The sequence below is a fragment of the Solanum dulcamara genome, chromosome 4 (genome assembly GCF_947179165.1).
Source record: "Solanum dulcamara chromosome 4, daSolDulc1.2, whole genome shotgun sequence".
In the NCBI taxonomy this organism is placed as follows: domain Eukaryota; kingdom Viridiplantae; phylum Streptophyta; class Magnoliopsida; order Solanales; family Solanaceae; genus Solanum; species Solanum dulcamara.
Genome location: NC_077240.1, coordinates 9,280,690 through 9,299,859, shown reverse-complemented (window position 1 = coordinate 9,299,859; position 19,170 = coordinate 9,280,690). Strand labels below are relative to the sequence as shown.

Below are 19,170 nucleotides of genomic sequence, written 5' to 3'. Positions count from 1 at the left end.
TTGGGAGATGATCTGAAATTGGCACCAGTTGACATGCCTGAAGTTTCATAATTGTCCTTCCGAATTTGAAGAGTCATTCGTACCAGCAGAGTACTCTGTTTTGCAATATCTTACCACTTAATTTTAATTAGACAAGATCAGAACAATGTTGTTATTTAAATGCTTTGTGGTTCCTGTAAATTCAGCGTCTCTATTGTTTGTGTTTTTTTCTTTCTCATGATTGGATAAGGCCTATAGCTAGCAATGTATTTCCGATCTAATATGCTTAAAATTGGTCTCAAGACAATTCACCAAATATATGGTACTCCCGGAAAACAATATGCAGGTTTTCTCACAGGCATAACAAATAAAAACATTAGAAATATGGTACCGTAGATCTGAGGCTAGTAATTTACAATAAGATCAAAACTACCACTTAATTAGAACCAAACCAGCAAAAGAAGAATAATAGTTCTTTTCATCCGTAAAGAAACATAATAAAGAAACGGCCTTCTACTAACCCATCTACCTGAACTTCATTCGCTTGCTGGCAGCAGAACTAGGAGCAGCTCGTGACTTGCCAAAGTTCTTCTTTTTCCTCTTCTCATCCTCGCTATCTGATTCATTAATCTCCCTGTCTGCATAGCTTGCTTCTTTCTCCAGCTCTTCCCATGTTTTACCTTTTTCTTCCTCTGAATCATCATCTTCATCCTCTTCCTCATCATCTTCAGAGTCCACCAGAGACTCACTATCAGACTCTTCATCATCAGAGTCTGACTCAGGTTCAGCATCCGAAGGTTCATAACCTTGGTCTGACTCTGAATCTCCAGATGATGAGTCAGTACCTTCCAAGTTTAAGAATTCCCAACCACCTTCATCAATAAACTTCTGTGGTTCATCTGTTATGGTCTTCAGTACTTGACGCCAGTTCAGATTCACCTTGCTCTCATAATACTTGATGTCAGTTGTGTCAAGCCATTCCTTGATGCCATCAAGGGATGAAATAGGGATCGAATCTATCCGCATGACGTCGCGCTTGAAGTCCTTGAAAACAATTGCCATATCACAGTTCTTCTGCCCAAATCCAACTCTCTCCAAGTTAACAATCTCAATCTCACTTAGGGTTATCACAAGGAATGGCGTCTCTACCAGCTCAACCAAACAGCTGGAGGTTGGTACAATGAAAGCTGATGATTTATAGGGAACACCATGGAACCCAAGTTCTCTCAGAGGTTGATCAAACTCCAGGTCGAATCCCTTAAACTGAGGCTGGCTCCAAATATCATTCACCCGGTTCACAAAACTCTGGAAGTCCATGTTGATTTTGTTCTTTCGATCTCTTTCCCTCTGTTCTTCCTCAATCTCATCTGGATCATACGCAGACCTCTTTCCACCTCCAAGCGTTTGGACCACATCCATTACCTCAACATAGAACTGAACATCCTTTGTCTTCTTTTTCCCCACCATTATGTGGTTGTGCAGATGAAAATGAAGAAGGGTAACCATCTCCTTCTCTGCTGGCTGGAAGAACACATGCTTGATATTACCAAACATGATGTCAACACGTTCATCTTGTCTTGTGGTTGAATACCGGAAACCATTGGCATGAGCTTCCAGTGTACCAGCAAGCTTTCGTGCACGACCACCAAATGTGGGACGGATCCATAAGTCAGGTAGCCTAACTGGCTTGAATTTATTCCCGGCAAGGACAAGTTTTTCCTGAGTCACTAAAGTTGCTCTTTCAGCTCTCTCAGACTCCCTTGACATATAATTACGTCTAAGTGTTTTAATCACCTGGACCATTTCACTTATGTGCCTATGATCCTTGGAACGAAATGAAACTTCTTTTAGGTAGATGGAACCTTGATTCTTCACATCAGTAGGTGAGAAAGGGGCACCAGGAACATTAAATATGATTCGGATGTAGTCCTGTTGGCTTGAAACAGTCTTAACAGTAGCCACATGGAAAGGAACCATATTACCATATATTGGTAAAAGGATAGCCTCATTCTTTTGGTCAACCTGAATAATCATCTCTCTGGGTGGTGGTAGGTCATTGACACTCTTATAGGCAACAATGTCAGTTGAAGTCTTAGCACTCCTGTTATTCCCAGTTAATGTTTCTTCACCAGCAAGACGTCGAGCAGTCTCTTCATTCTTCTGACGGGCAAGTTCTTCCTGGTGCAGCCTCCGCTTCTCTTCTCTTGAAATCTCATGATTGTCAGACCTAAGTGTTGCCTTGGAATACATGGTATCCCTACCGTTGGACTCGGCTTTCATTTGTGGCTCCTCTTCTTCTTCATCTTCATTGAAGGAATAGGCCACATCCTTCAAAGCTTTGGAGCTCAAATGGGTGATCACATCACAACCATCCTTTGTGACTATCACAGTATCTGCTAGCAAAAGTGAAAAGTTCCGGCTCTTTTCTTTGTTGGTCTCATTCTGAAGATTGTGGAAACCAAGTGACACATTGAAAACCATTCCCGGTCTCAACAGTGTATCATTCTTAGCATTAAGGATCAACCCTGACTCTCGAAACTCAAGACCAATCCCTGTCCCGGCAGATTTTGTCAGGTTATTAACCCATTCAGCAGCATCCCTGTCAACCACAGCAAGAGCTGCTTGATAAACAGCACTCACCTTGTTACCAGGCTTCAATGCACCTATTGCTGCCTCCTGGGCTTTAAGAAGCACTTCATAAGCCTTGGTCTGCATCTGAGTGGAATCAATTAGAAACGTTCTGGCAAGGTTTGAACAGTAGCTGCTGTATCGTGAACCAATTGCACATATGATTGCACTGGCAGAATCATAATACAAACCATCATCGTTGCTTGTAGCACTAGGTCTAAGATCAAAAATTCCACCACTCTGGAAGATTGGAGGGTAACATATATCAACATTCTCCGCTTTCAGCTTCACCTTGACTTTAGCAGGCTCTAGAATAGCCTTTTCTGTGTCATCCATCAGCGAGGAATGAGTTACTTTCTTCTCCTCATCAATTATTTTCTCAAGCTTTGGAACAACATAGTTCTTCATAGCAGAAGCAGTCAGATGTGCAGCTTTCTTCACATTAACAAGCTCATTTTGGTCCTTCACAGCAAAAAGGTCAGAAAGTCCACTTGTTATATCATTAAGCTTAAGGCCAGAATCTTTTATCTTCTTAGTCCATGCCTCCAAGAGCTTTCCTTCAGGGCCTTCTCGAGCAATATATCCAATAACAGGGGTATCATAAGCATCAGATATTGACTTTACATGGATAGCATGGAGCACGTTGTCCATTTTAGTAGTCCCATCCTCACCTTTGGTCTTCACATGTGTGACAACTTCCACTCCCACAACCTCTTTAGCAGTCGATTTCACAACATCCAGCAATGAAGCTTTCTTTTGGCTACACAGAAAATGTATCTGCTTGCTGCCAAAGACCATTATAGTCTCAGGGAACTCATACCCAAGTAACCATACATTTACAGCCGAGGATTTCAAGTATCTTAAATCCTCTGAAGGTGGTGGAGTAGCTATAGCAAGGACATCAGAAGAACCCCAAAACTCATCTTTATGTTCACGCCAGTGTGAATATAAGTCCTTCAGTCGCCTACTAAAAGTAGGCAAGTCAATTGCATAAGGATTTCCACCTGCCACATTCCCATTTGCAGGAAGGCCATTTCCTGGTCTTTGTTCTGGCATGGTATGGCTACTTATTAAATAATCTGGACAAGAAAACACAAAAATTACACAAATGCAATCTCAAGAGACCCCTTATACAAATTCCAATAACTCCAGTTCAATAATCTACAACACATTGCCAAGAGTAAGCATTGTTAAATTATCATTCCTTTAGAATTTCATAGCGCTTGAAACTCATATCCAATCTCACAGTGTTTTCATAGTTCTATATTTAGGATCTTATCACTCACCAGAACCCAATATCTCCCCAATTTTATCGGCAAGTACTGAAGAATTTAATTTCAGTTGCAGAGTTGTGCAGTACAAAAAGAATTAAAATAATTTATTTGTAGATAAAAGAGAACGAGTAAATAATACTCCCCGTTGAGCAAAAAAATCCACAAAATATGTACTACTCTACATTGTTAGCCCCATGCAATTTCTTAGTATGCAACAAAAGAAGTCAATTGATGAACTGTCAAGCAGGTGATAAGAAAAATGAACTGTCAAGCAAAGTCCTTCACGTTATGATAAATTAAAATAACAAGATATGAAGAGACTCATTAAGAATATACAATAACTTGGAGATAGATACAAAATAAGGAAAGAAGAACGTTAAATTACTATGATAGCCACCATAATCCATGGATTTCCTGAAAATTTAAATTCCAAGAAAGCATATATTAACTACTTGATGCACATCTTCCTGACAAAAAGAACATAAGACCCACCGCAATCATCAACATTCAGTATTATATGGTATGGACAAGAGTAAATGCTTGTCAAAAACATGATACAAACCATGATATGACCTGAACATCCCAAATTCTAATAAACTTCGCCCTTTTTGAAACCAAATAGTAAAACAATGCAAAACTCGGAAAACAGTCTTATCCCAAACTCCCAAAGTGTGTCATTAAGTAAGGTTCACCAAAGCTATTGCATAGTATAACAAGCTTTCAGAAACGAAGATAACAAAAGTATAATGAACAACAACTATTTCTCAGTCTAAAGAAGATATAGCCCACCAATAACACAACCTCCAATGGCAACCCCAATTTAGGGTTCAAACACATCTTTCAAGACAATGTCGAAAATGCCCCCACAAATACATCAGATTTCACACATCCACACACCCTGAAAAAACACTAACCACAATCTTAGACTCCAACACAAAAATTAGGATTGGCAAATTATTAAAAGTAACAAATGCGTCCAAACGAACTCGAAAAACATCGCCTCAATACATTCCATTTGACAAAGCACAAATCCATCCCCACCCACCCAACCCCATAACAAACTGAGATTCCAACCCGAAATTAGTGTTTCAGCAGTAACATGCAAAGAGGAAACATGCTAAAATTAAAGAAGCAGCAAAATAAGGAGTAAAACTCACATAGTTCTTAACCAAGGAGCAAAGTTTTGGAACTCAAAAACCCTATTAGGGTTTAAAAACTCAACTGAGAGTAGTACGCGGCGCAATGAGTCGGGTTAAGGGTTTCGAACCATTATATTTCATAAACATGAAAATTGTTCAACTGAGCACTGAAAAAGGGATCAAGCATTGAAATAAAAAGTTGAAAATCGAAGCAGTAGGAGAGAAGATTTCGAAAAATCGATGAACAAAAAGGAGAAATCCGAAGAAATTGAGAGAAAACGGAGCGAGAGAGGAATTTATTTTTGGAGAATGCGAACGAATGACTGATTTGAATATCGAGCCTGGGAATTTGGTGTTTATATCCATGAGTGATATGGAAAGAGTCGTGTATTTTCAATAAATTACAAAGATTGCCACCGATTAGTGCTGGTGTAATGACTATCCTATCCCTAGAGAAAAGCAAGGGCATGGGCCTTGAGGAGAAATTATAGGGGTGCTTTGAGGTAATTCAATTGCTACTGATAACTAGTAGGGATGCAAAATGGGGATTATGTATTGTGAAGGGTAAATTAGTACTTTGATCTGTGGCAGGGCTATCCATGCGCTGGCAATTGGAGTGCTGTTACGTGGCACATGACGAACGACGCCGTTTATTTCAACAAAAATGGCGGGAATATAAATGCTTCTTTCCCACCAAAATCAAAAGTTTGATGAAAGGTGTACAATATTTTTTTTAATTATATTAAAGTGTATCATATTAAATATATATTAATAATAATTAGTTTTTAATTTTTATATATTACATAATTTTCTGAAGAAACATTTTTTACCTAGGGTGGATTCACCCTGATCCAAATAATTACTTTTCTTCCCCTTTTTTTTGGTCACAAATGAGATACTTATATTTGCATTTAGTATTATCCAAAAAAAACTAAAGAAATAGTTGTGGTCATGCCACCATAATACTGTGTGAGAATTCACAGAAGACTCAATTAACTGATGTTTCCATTTAGTTTTCAGGTGAAAATCATTTATATTTTTTAGTTTTGGCTTAAAAATTAAACTTCTTCTTAATGTTGAAAAATATCCATTCTTCATCGTTTATTTTATGCAAAGTCTATTTTATATTTGACATTTTTAATCTTTCATTTATATAACATCTTTTATGTTATACATAATTTTTAGTTTTTAATATATGATTTTTATTTAATTTCATTAATATTATAAGTAGAATAATTTTTTTATAAGTTTGTTGCAAAATTTAATGTTTTTTTTCTTTTAGGGAAAAGGTATAGATTCCTCATTGAACTTGTTCCGAAGAATCTGTTACACGATTAAATTATCATTTTCATCTATTACGCACTTTTATCATTCAAAAGTGAATTTAATAAGACGTATAACACCGCTCTCAAGGTACACTCACCCCACGTCAATGTCATCGCCCATCAATGTCATCCCACTATCACATCAATGCCATGTCATTTTGAAAAAAAATGTTCTATGGCATCCAATTCCTCTTCTTTGCCGAACACCACAGTAGAACCACTATCACTGCTACCATGCCAATACCAAATTCATATATTTCATCACCAAAAATTAAAATAGTTACCATAAATTTCACCACTTACAATCAAGTACACCGTCGGAATCACACCAACACCATTTTTCCCATAAAAATTATAAATAATCACCACAAAAATCAACACTCATAATCAAATTCATCACCAAAATCACATCATCACAATCAAAAGATACAAACACATCACCAAATATCATCACCATCGTTATCAAAATCAATTTCTTCCTTTTCGCCACCTTTAATTTTCTCTTTTTTGCCACCCTTCATCCACCACCAAAATTTTGCCACTATATTTTATTTCTAAACCCAACAATTAATTTTATCAACCATCAACAAAGTTGTCAATACCATCTGTTTTCCATACTCTCTTTTATTGCTTTCTTCATTGATTTTTTATCTAGCAAAGAGATCCCTTTTTTAGAGTGAAAGAAGAGAAAAATAGCATACGATGGAAGCGATGAAATAGGGTAAAAAAAAAACATTTCTGAAGAAATTAAGTTATAGAGAATTGAGATAAAAAAATTAGAAATATGAAGAAGAATAAACACAAGGGAATGGGGTGTAAGGAGGATTTTTCATTATTCTTTTATTTTAATTTTTCTCTGACACGCATGTTTTTATTTTTTATTTTTTTGCCATGACAATTTTGTTGATAAATAAATTTACTTTAAAGTAGTAAAAGTGTGTAATAGATTACAACAATAATTTAAGTGTGTAACTATTTTTTTAGAAGACATTCACGACGGAATCTATGCCCTTTTTATGATTGATATTTTAATAGGGAAAAGACATAAATTTTTTCCTAAACTTATTCCAAAAAATCAGTTACACGCTTAAACTATCATGACGACCTATTACATAAATTTACTACTCAAAAGTGAATTTAATACCACTCTCAAAGCTGACGTGGAGATAAAATTAAATACAAAATAAAAAAAGCGTGTTTGAGTCAAAAACAAATTCATTTTTTTTCACCTACGCCCATCCCACGCTTTCTCCTTTACGCCACCCTATCTTTCTTTTTCTTCATTTTTTTTTATCAAAGACTCTTTTTGCTATGGCTTATGAAAAAAAATAAGCCAGGTACATTCTTTTTTCATGATAATATTTTGAGGGGAAAATAGAAAACAAGATTGAAGGATAGAATCCACTGCAAAGATCGACGGAGTTGTTTAGTTTGCTACTCGAAGAAAAATTCGATGGGACATCTAAAATTGATCAATACTTGCTACTCCCACCATCAAATTCGTCAAGTAGAGTACTAATTGAATCGGGGGGAAAACATCCATCGTTTAGGTTTCTGAGTAGCTAAAGTTAAGATAGAATAGGTCATCACATCCTGGGGTTGAAGAATGAGCAACTTTAAAAAGGAAATGGCAAGCAAGAAGGAGAGTATCCCGGTGAACAATGTTCCACTGATTAGGCGGGGACAGGATTCGAACCTGCAATCTTCAGGTCATGAGCCTGATGAGTTGACCAATTCCTCTACCCCGCTTTTTCCGTCCATGCCATAGAGAATCAGGCTCGGCAAAAACGAGACTAGGGACCATGCTCCCCGCTTTCTTCCTGTGGTTACTATTAGAACACAAGCCAACAACTTTATCCCACCGAGGGAGCAACCCCATTTTTCACCTTGAATTGGTCAAAATATGCGGAATTTCTGACTTTTCGAACTGGCTTAGTAAAGTAGAAATCATTAGCTGTCAACTGTTCATAGTCAGCAGTGGAAGAGGGCGTAGCTTTGATTGCTCAAGTTGCCCTCTCATGGTTGAATGTTTTATTCTGTCTTTTTGTTGATTGTGCACACATGAAATAAAAAAAAATTCAGATCTTTTTTTTTCTCGGTAAAAAGTATTTGGGTTTTGCACAAAATCCAATCTTTTAAAATATTTTCATAGATCTTTCATCTCTCAGAAAAATCCTTTCTAGATTTTTCTCAAAATCAGTGATAGTAAATCGAACACTACTTTTTTAATTATTTGACTAAGATCTTTACAAATAAATATTGATAATTGTTCATTGGGTGTCGAGTAGTGGTTAGGAATGGTGATTTTTTGTGGCTGTGATGTCCTGTGACATTTGATGATGTGTGTGGTGCAATTATTAGGTGGTAATGGTGTTGAAATTTTTGATGGTAGTGGGCTTAATAATGGTTAGAAAAGAAGATTATGGAGGAGGAAGAAGAAGACATTGGTGGTGATTTTTTGAAGCAAAAATGAAGTCATTTAGCTAAGAATGGAGAGAGAAAATAAAAGCAAAAATAATTAAGAAAAAAAAAAGAAAGAAAATAAATTACACATGTAAGCTTGTAAATACCTGATAGGCGCGTGTAAATCACACTGGATTGTGGACTGGCTTTGTACGTTTGAGGGTGGTATTAAATTCTCTTTTGAGTAGTAAATGTTGTAATAGATCATCATGATAGTTTAAATGTGTATGTGACTTTTTGAGACAAGTTCAGCGGGGGAATTTATGTCTTTTTCTTATTTTGATATTACATGCATTAAGTATTATATTCATGCATATGTAAGTTTTACTTATCTCCTGGACATATTTCCATTAACATGCTCTTTAACTTGATTTCAACTAACATATATACTCTTCAACTTTGGGTGTGTATGAGTATATGCTTAAATGTGTACAAAGTCAAATAAGCAAAAGACACGTCCGACACGCGACATGATACGTGGGTTCTATATGACATAATACAAACCAGTTCGAATGTATTTCATGCGAATTGTTATGTAGACGCGTGTGTTTACTTATTCAATTTTATATAAGTTTAAGTCCAATTTGTGCACACCTAAAATTGGAGAGCATAGATATCAGTTGAATCCAGACCAAATAACACATTTTTTATTTACTGTATTATATCTACTATTGTTCTCTGTTATCTCTCTCTATCTATAAATTAGTTTTAATAGTCAGTAATGAAATATTTTCTAAGCGATAATTTAATAATCATTTATAATATAAATATTTAATCTATTGTGAAATATATCTTTATTTTTGTATTACTTGCATCTAAATATGTTTATAAGGCTATTCCATCATAGATTTCATTACAATTGATGATATTATTTTTTATTTTGTTAGTTTGTTTCATTATGGAACGACATCAGTTTATACACTCAATCAATATTACTCTATTTTTTTGTTTGGATGAAATTAATATTTTTTTAAAAATTATTATGTATATTAAAAATAAAATACTATGATATTAAATATGTATATAAAAATTGACAATGTAAGAGTAACACAGATATTTAAAAAAGTTAATTAGAAAAAAAGAAAAATGATCATTTCTCAAAGTTAGTGTGGGGGGGGGAGGGGTATTGTTTTTAAATTTAAATTAAAATAAATAAATAATTTTCACCCATTTAAAAATTCTAAAGTGAGTAAAAAATTCAATAAATTATGATGTTAAAATGCACATTTTATCACCTAAAGGTATGGGTATTTGCGTTATAAATCATAAAGAAAACGTTTAGTAGAGTGGATTAGAAGAAATAATGCATGTACCCGTTTACTTTTATTTATTTATTATATTAAAAATAAAGTTGCATTTGTATTTATATATTTTATCATATCAAGAGAATAATAAAAATTAATTTTATTTTTACTTTTAGTTATGGGATGACATGTCACATTATTTCTTTTAAAATATATTTTTTAAAAACTATTTTAAACCATCTATATTTGATAACTAACAAAAATTTATTACTTTTCCATATTGTTTAAAAAAAGAAGAATTTTATTATTATTAAATGTCATGTCTTATTTTTAACTCCGTTTACTCTTAATAAATTTGCTTTTATTTATTTATTATATTAAAAATAAAATTGCATTTATATTTATCTATTTTAACATATCAAGAGAATAATAATAAAAAGAAATTGTATTTTTACTTTTAGTTATCAATAATGGAAATAGATAACTAAAACTGGAAAATAATTTAGAATGAATAGTTAATACTAAAAATAATATTTTTATTATTATTCTCTTGATATGATAATATATATAAATACATATGCAACTTTATTTTTAATAAGATTATTAATGTCGAAAAAAGACGGTTTAAAATTAATTTCAACTTTATAGAGAAAAAATCATTTTTAGTAAAAGAAGAGTCCCCACTTAATTTTTTAAAGAAATTAAGAAACTTAATTTAAAAGACCTAACAGATTTTAGTCTTAAAAATTCAGAAAAAGGTACGAGGTTCATATTACTATTTTGAGAAGGTTTTAACTCTAAAAATAGCCGCTAACATGCGGTTGTCCGACGATTTGAAAATTATTTCACTAATTTTTTAAAAATGTGTTTAACAATAATCGAAATATTAAATAATTTGAAAGAAATATAAATTTTATAACATTTAGGATAATTTATAAGAGAAATAGATTTGATATAAAAATGAATAAATAAAGGAGGAATAATTTAAATAAATCATTTAAATAAAACAAACGATCATAAAAAATGGTTTCTCTTCAAGGAATTTAATTAAGTTAAACTAAACAATTAATGTTAGAATTAGTACAGGATAAGTAAATATCATAAACTAATTAAATAATAATAAAAGGCAAATAAAATAATAAAAATTAGTGATGCCTAACAGAAATCATTTTGATTTTATTTTTTTTAAAAAAAATAATATTAAACTACCCTATATATATACAAACAAAAATATTTAAAAGTAGACAGTGTAAAAATATTTATGTGCTCATATTCTTCGGATCAACATCGACTTGTTAATTGGAAGACAAAAATATAGTGTTTTGTCATTTTTTTGCTCTGGTCGACTTTCGTAATTTCTGAAGGGCCTATCTACCCCTCTTAAGTTTATTTATTATTATAATCCTAAAGCGATCTAAAAAAAATAATAAAAACTAATATTCTAAAAGGCGTTTAACGTCCAACTTAATATGGAAGAGGCATTGAACGTACTATTAGGGTAGGTTTTAGACTAAAGAAAATATAGACATCATAATTAAACACATCGTCAAACAAAATAGATAGGACGAGCAGTTAGCACATAAAATATCAAGTAAGCCTCTAGATTAACTAATTAGTATGCTTGAAAAAACAGATAAATAGTGAAAAGTCATAAAAAAAAATTATCATATGTGCATACACAATCAGACGTATGTATCATAAATATAGAAACTTGAATAACATGGAGGCAGATTTCATTATTTAGACATATGAGACAATTTCGATTACTAAGGTGATTGTAATAAAAGAAGACATGCCTGACAATTTTAGTTATTAACTAATAGTGTTTATATAATCATATTAACATATTTTAGTTAATAGCATGCTGAAAATTTATTAAAATACCATAGATATAGTTTTTAAATATTGTGTTGAAAATTTATTAAAATGTCACATGTATAATCTCTTTATAAAATAACATTATGAAAACTTATTTAAAATCTTATAAGAATGAGTTCTAACAAAATATTAAAAATTTATGAAAAATAGTAAGCATGCTTTCTAATACAGTTATCCTGAAATATTTATCAAAAAGTTATATGCACGGTTTCAATATAAAAATAATATGATAAATAATTATTAAAATTCTATTGATATGATTTCTAAATAAAATATTAAAAATTCGTTTAATCCTATAGACATGATATCTATGTGATTTTTATCACGCTAAATAAATCCTATGGACATGATATCCAAACAATTAATATGTTGGGATTAATAAATAAAACCTAAATATGTGATCTCTATGTGAAAAATAACATCATAAAAGTATTCATTACAACCGGATAACATGCTGAAAATATTCATAAGGTCTATGAATGTGATCCTAAATATTTAACTTGTTGGATTATCATATAGTTCTATAGGCATGATTCCTATAGCATAGAAATAATATTCTATTAAATCTTGAACATGGTAGCTACGGAAGATTACATGCTGAAAATTATTTATTAATATGTGATTAACATATTGAAAATTAAATCTCATAGCCATGATTTCTAAATAACATACATGTTCTAATATAAACTTAATTATTTAAACAAATACTCTAATAATATGTGTTGACACCCAATTTTGACTCTCCACAACGCAAATTAGCTATCGAATTTCTGTAAATTTCGAACATTTTTGAAATAATTGTTTGTTTTTTTAAAAAAGAAGATATTTTCATTTATTCTTAACTATTTTTTTTTTTTTTTTTATAAATTTTAGTACAATTTACATTTTTTTATATATAACTATATCTTTAATTACTATTTATGTTGTTATTTAAAAATCATCTCAAAAAATTTATTTTTAACTAAATATAATGTTAGTTAGGTTAGTTTAATTATAGTTTGTATTTTTTGAATTTTTTAGTTTTTTCTAAAAAAAAAAATAAAAAAATCAAATCTCCACATCAAAAATTGATGAAAAATTTGGAGTTTTTGGAGCCTATATAAAGACTCATATTTTTATTAAGAAGGAAAGAAGTGGAGGTTTTTTTTAGCCACCAAAGCTAGAAATTTTCTTAACTTGGCTAGGATTTTAGACTCTTATCCCCAGCCTAAAAGTTGTAAAAATTTCTAGCTTTCAATATATATATTTCTTCTAGGAAAAGAGGAGATTGAAGTCAGAATTTAGGCTAAGAACAATGCTCTTATAAATCGAACCCACGAAGGTTCGAGTCTAATTTTTTTTTTTAATTTTTTTTTGTAGATTGGAGTTCCATCAAGCTCTTGAGGTGGTGGGTTGAAGTTTTCCGCTAATCGTTTTCAGTCTCGTTGTCCGAAAAGAGGTAAAATCTTTTCTCAGCTTTGTTTTATTTAATTATTTCATATTTTATATTTAGTTGATTCGTAGTCTTATTTTCTTTTAGTTAGCATGTATTAAGAATAATTAGATTAATGATAGAAATTTCTTATAGTTAGCATGTGTTAGGATTAATTACTTATAATGTGTTGGGATTATTTTATTAAAATTCTTAGTTTTGTTCATTATTTTTTCAAATAGTTTTCTTTGACAATATAGATTTTCATGTTTTTAATTTCTTCCTTTAACATGATTTAGATAACAAAAAATATGGTTAAAGTTATTATTTAATTAAAACTTTCATTCCTTAATTTATTTAATTCTTTTTTTTAAAATTTGAGCTAGTATAACGTATATATTAAATCCGTATTCTTTAGTTACTTGAATATATTTCTTCTTTCCTTTTCTTTGTCTAAATATATGCATGTTGTTAGTCACTTCTAGGATGCCCGTCAATTCGATAACTTAAAATATCATGATATATTTTCTGGTTTAGCTTAAAATAAGTAAATGCTTATGTTATTTTATTTTGGTGCATGTGATATTAATTCGAGTCCATCTTTGAACTCTATCAAATGGACTCCAACCTTGCATATCATTGAGTTTTGAGTTTCTCATCATCTTGCTCGAATTGCTGAAAAGTTGATACATGGAAAGAAATGTAATATTCATGATATTGAGCTGTATACATGGAATACAGGTGAAAAACATTGTCGTACACACTGATATACAGTATCTACACAGTCTGATATGTAATAAAATAATATTGTATACACTGATATATAGTGATATACAGCAGATACAAGAAACAAACAGGTGGTATACAGTTTGATATTGAAATAATGTTGTATACATTGTATGAAGTGTATATATAATCCGATATATAGTATATATACAGCTGTGATATACAGTGAAATTGTGCTTAAGGCCCAAAATGCAGATGGCCAACAACTTAGTCCAGGCGTACAGAGTGTCGGGCCATATTTTTATGTGTTATTTATTGTTTATTTATATTGATTCGGATTGTAATAATTTATTTAGTTATGTTATTTATGCTTGCTTAAATATTAATTTTAATTTATTTTAACTTAATTATATTCCTCCAAATATAAACTAGTTAATGTTAATTTACCATTTAAATAATTTTCTACCTTTACTTAGTTATTTGATAAACTTTTAATTTTTTTTATATACATGTATATTATTTTCAATTTTAAGTTTGATCATTTTTTTTTCTAAAAAATAATTCTAAAGTCTTCGTTTTCTTTTAAATTAATATTTTTAAAAGTTAGTCAAATAATTTTTCAAGTCGTCGGATAACCGCGCGTTAGGGCTACTTTGAATGCTTAACACCTTCTCAAAGTGAAAATAAAAACCTCGTACCTTTTTCTCTGAATTTTTAAGACTTAAAAATGTTAGGGTCTTTTAAATTAAGTTTTCTTAATTTCTTTAAAAAATTAAGTGGCGACTCTTCTTTTCTAAAATTATTTTTTTCTCTATAAAATTGAAATTAATTTTAAACCGTCTTTTTCCGATAAAACAATATGGATTGGTGATTTTAGTTTAAACTAGACAAACGTAGTTAGGCAAATCATTTTTGAAATTTATATTTATAATATACAAGAAGACAATACCAGGATAAAATTATTGACATAGTAACTTTGAGTCATTTTTTCAATTACATACACAAATACCTATAGAAAATAATATTCAGATCCAAATGTAAATATAATCTAAGTATGACGGTGATGGCATGATTCTAATAGTTACATTCAAACCTTAACTAATATAGCCGTACTTATCTATCATACACAAATACAACACATAAGTTGAGAATAAAATAAATGCAGGTAGCACGTTAGTTCTCCTCCCCTTAGACTATCTCCAATTTTTCATTATAGCGTGTAATTTACAAAATTATTACAAATCGGATAAAAGGAGTAAGTAAATAAATAATATAAATGAAAAAATATATAGCGAAAAGTGGCATCACAACTTTCCATGTCCAGATGACTCTTCATGACTTGGAACTTTGAAGTTCAAACTTACTGAATCATAAAAAAAATACGAGCAATATACAAATACTATAGTAACACCACACATTTAAAGAAAAAGGTTGAGACTAACTTGGATGCTTCAGTTAGGAAGAATAAGTAAATAAAATCCAATTGTGATGCCAAGAACTAGAAAAAAGAATATTAAAGTATGCAAGAAAACTTTTCTTATAATTTTTGTTTTCGTTTGATGTGTTAAGAATGTAAAGTAAAATATTTTCTTTCTTTTCTTTCAATACTTTCTGTGTTTGTGTTCTTGTGTTTTTTTTTCCGGGAAACTTACATAAATATACAATATTAAGAAAATATTTACCATTTATAGCAATAATTTTTTTTTCCACTGAACACTTATAATACATTTATAATATAGTTTTAATACATATTGCAGAGAATTATTTATAAAAAATATATAATACAAGTTTTATAGATGGATAATACATCTATTACATATTTTAATAGACTTATAATACATTATGTTAGTTTCTTACTATACAAGCATAATATATATTTTAAAACACTTATAATACATTTATATTATATGCATAATTCACTTTTAATACAAGTGTAGATTTATCATAATATTGTTATGTATTGCTATAAATGATAATAAATAAAAAATATCGCTAAAATCAGTAATTAATTTTTAAAAAACACTCAATCAAATAATTTTTCCTTTTTTTTTTCTTCTCTATTTTTGTGTCTGTTTTATATTGATAAAACATGGTAAAGGGCAATGAAGTTAACCAAGACAACTGGCCAGATTTTATATTCAAACTTCAGCCACATAAGTCATAAACCATTTCAAAGAAGATGACAAGGTTTTCAAATTTTTGTCAAAAATAAATCAAACCACATCTGCTTTTCCAGATTTGATCCAAATTATATTCAAAAAAGATGTTTCAAAAGTTATGCCCAAAGAAACCACTATCAATAATTGTAGAGAAGAAGATAATTGATTATAGGTAAAAATAAGTGACATTTAGTATAACAGGATTAATTGAGAATACAAAGAAATTAGACTTATAGTTGTTCAAATTTTAAGAACATTAATTGTATATGTTATGAAAAAAAGAAAATTGATTAAGGAATATCACATTTTACCATAAATAATCTACAGAATTAAATAACCAATCAACAAATTAGATTTCACACAATTAAACTAAATACAAAATTTATTCAAAAAGCTACTGAATCAGTTAAGGGAATGAAATGTGTAGAAAATAAGGGCATAATCAGTATACTAAAGGCTTTAATAATGCTAAGATAAGTGCAAACCATACCAAAATTAACAAAATACTTTAGCAAATTTGAAGCTCATTCACACAAAAATAGGGGTTTAATACTAAACAACTTAACACCAAACAAATTCACTTTAGATTTCAGAATCGTTCAAGGAAGCAATAATGAGTTTGAACAGAATCAACAGCTCAACATTCGCACAAAACTAAAAATCTGTAAACGGAGTCTCGTATGAAAAAAAGTCTAAATCTTTCAAGCAAGAAGCTTTCACTAAATGCAAAATATAATCAGCCCAGCATATACACAATAATCATAAACGGAATATAACTTTTAAAATCATAAAAGGAATAAAATGCATAGTAATTAAGGGTCGAATGGGACCATACCAGGATGGATCTGTAAAGATTCGTCTTTGACCTCTCGTTTTGTCAGTCAAGTAAGATGCCTCGTCTTCACCATTGATCAGAGTAGCTGGCTTTGCCAGACCTCCCTGTTGCTGCTGTTGATGTCGTCGTCGCGGCTGCTGATTGTAGTTCGTCGTGGTTACTGCTGGACAGTGGTTGCAGCACTAGGATCGTTTGCAGCTGTTTCTACTGGTTGCTGCTGTTCGTGCTGTTGATGTCACTGTTGTTCGTGCTGTAGGTGGTGCAGTTGTAGTGTTGTGGTCGTTTGGTTGTGCTGCTGGTCAGTGCTTGACGGTGGAGCAGCGACATCAGAGAAAATAGAGGAAGAGAGATGAGAGGTAACTGGTCTTCATCTTCGTCGTTGGACGTGCTTGTTGGCCGGCGATATCTCGCCAGAAACGAGGGAAGATTGGGGTGGTTTCGTCGGTGGCTTCCCCGTCAGCCACGAGTATGCGACAGTGGCATGGGGGCAAATGTGGTGATAGTGTTTTTAGAGAGAGAGAGTGGTGGAGGGAGAGATCGACAAGTTTTGAACGGTGAGAGTGTAGAGAGAAAGTGGGGGTTTCTCTCACTTTTGGCATAGCGAGCCCCCAGTGGGAGGCTAGCAAAGGTGCGAAGCAGACTCGGCTTAACTTCACTTGACACCGAAAAAACCTAATTCAGCTCCACGTAAGATAGCCAAAGTACGGTTGAGAGCTGAGTCTACTAAAAGACACTGCTAGCTGGATTCCAAATCAAAGAATGCAGATTGGTCAACCTTACGACAATTTCAAAATCTCTAGGATGTCTCCTTGATGACTGAAAGTTCTCCAAAAGTTTGAAAAGGTATTATTTCCATTCTTCCTTCACCATGCCTATCCTGTAAAAAGGATTCTCCAACTGCCCCTCTTTCTAAATAGAAAAAAATGCATTTACAAGAAAAAAAAGTTGTTCTGCGAGATTCAAAAATCACCATCAATACCTCGGTCTAGGCCACGTGGTAAGCCTAAAAATAAAGGACCAGACCACAAGATAGAAAATACCAAAAAAGGGAGCAACTTATCTGATCTTGCGGTGCACTCATTCCCGTTACGAGAATGAAATGATGAACTCCATCCCATATATTTTAGATGCTGTGGCATCAGTTATTTGACAAAGGAAAGAGCGATGCCTATATTAAACCAATTGATTCGTTATGGTAGAGAAAAATTATGGTGGAAATGCGGTTAAAAGCTGAAATGAGACGATAGAACAACCACTGTAATGTCTGGTTCTGTCCTACAAAATTGCCATCTCGAGACCTTTTACTTTTTTTCATTATGTGGGTGCCCAAGACAAGGCAAGATGAATAGGAATGTTGAAGGGATATAAGATATTCGAAGGTGTGGAAAGAGCAGCTGTAAGAAGCGAAAAAACCATCAAAAAGGGATTTCAAACACTTTAATGGACTATAACAGCTGAGTAGTACAAGTAGAATAGCAAATGAAATAAGAACAACCGCACTGGTCGTACCAATACCGAAAGAAGATCCAGCGAGGGCCTCTTGTTCTGGCCTTTTCTGTAAGAGACTTTCTTTCTTGCCTGAGTATGGGTCTTTCACTTGACTGGTTAGTTAGGACTTTTTTCTACGATGTTCGAGATCTTTGTCTCGCAAAGGGTAAAAATCGAGAGGTCAGGAAGCCCAACCAGACTACGGCTATGGAGGGCTTTCTTTATAATATCCCTTTCGAGGACCTCGACTGATTGAAAAGTTGTAGTAGTCAAAATGAATGAACACGTTCAATTCAATAAAAATAGATTTCATTTCAAAGGCACAGCTTCCTTCGGCGGCAGGAAAGATAGTTGACTTCGTTGACCACTTTTTCTTGTCTTTCAAGATATTGCGTATAAAGAGAAAGATAGCTTCACCTAGCTGCACGACGCTTGTATTGCTCTCCCACAACCTTCTAAAAGGAACATCAATTCTAACAATTCCATCGCCGTCTACCAAAATGACTCACATGTTGGTTCACCAAGTGAAAGAGACCAACAACAAATCCAATCCTTTTAAAAGAGAACTTGAATCCCCTCTTTCTGCCCTACTTCATGCCAATCACTCTCCTTCCTTCCCTA

At 32.2% G+C, this 19,170-nt stretch overlaps 1 protein-coding gene and 1 non-coding gene across 2 annotated transcripts; both read right to left on the bottom strand.

Moving 5' to 3' along the window:
- Window positions 1-262: 262 nt before the first annotated feature.
- Window positions 263-5,338, bottom strand: LOC129886051 (FACT complex subunit SPT16-like). Its single transcript, XM_055960565.1, has 2 exons — window positions 5,039-5,338; window positions 263-3,686 (listed from the first exon to the last, which is right to left on the bottom strand). The coding sequence occupies exon 2, from the start codon at window positions 3,661-3,663 to the stop codon at window positions 505-507; it is 3,159 nt and encodes a 1,052-aa protein (XP_055816540.1). The 5' UTR covers window positions 3,664-3,686; window positions 5,039-5,338; the 3' UTR covers window positions 263-504.
- Window positions 5,339-8,020: 2,682 nt separating this feature from the next.
- Window positions 8,021-8,094, bottom strand: TRNAM-CAU (transfer RNA methionine (anticodon CAU)). The gene has a single exon. It is a non-coding gene; the product is annotated as a tRNA-Met (tRNA).
- Window positions 8,095-19,170: the final 11,076 nt, after the last annotated feature.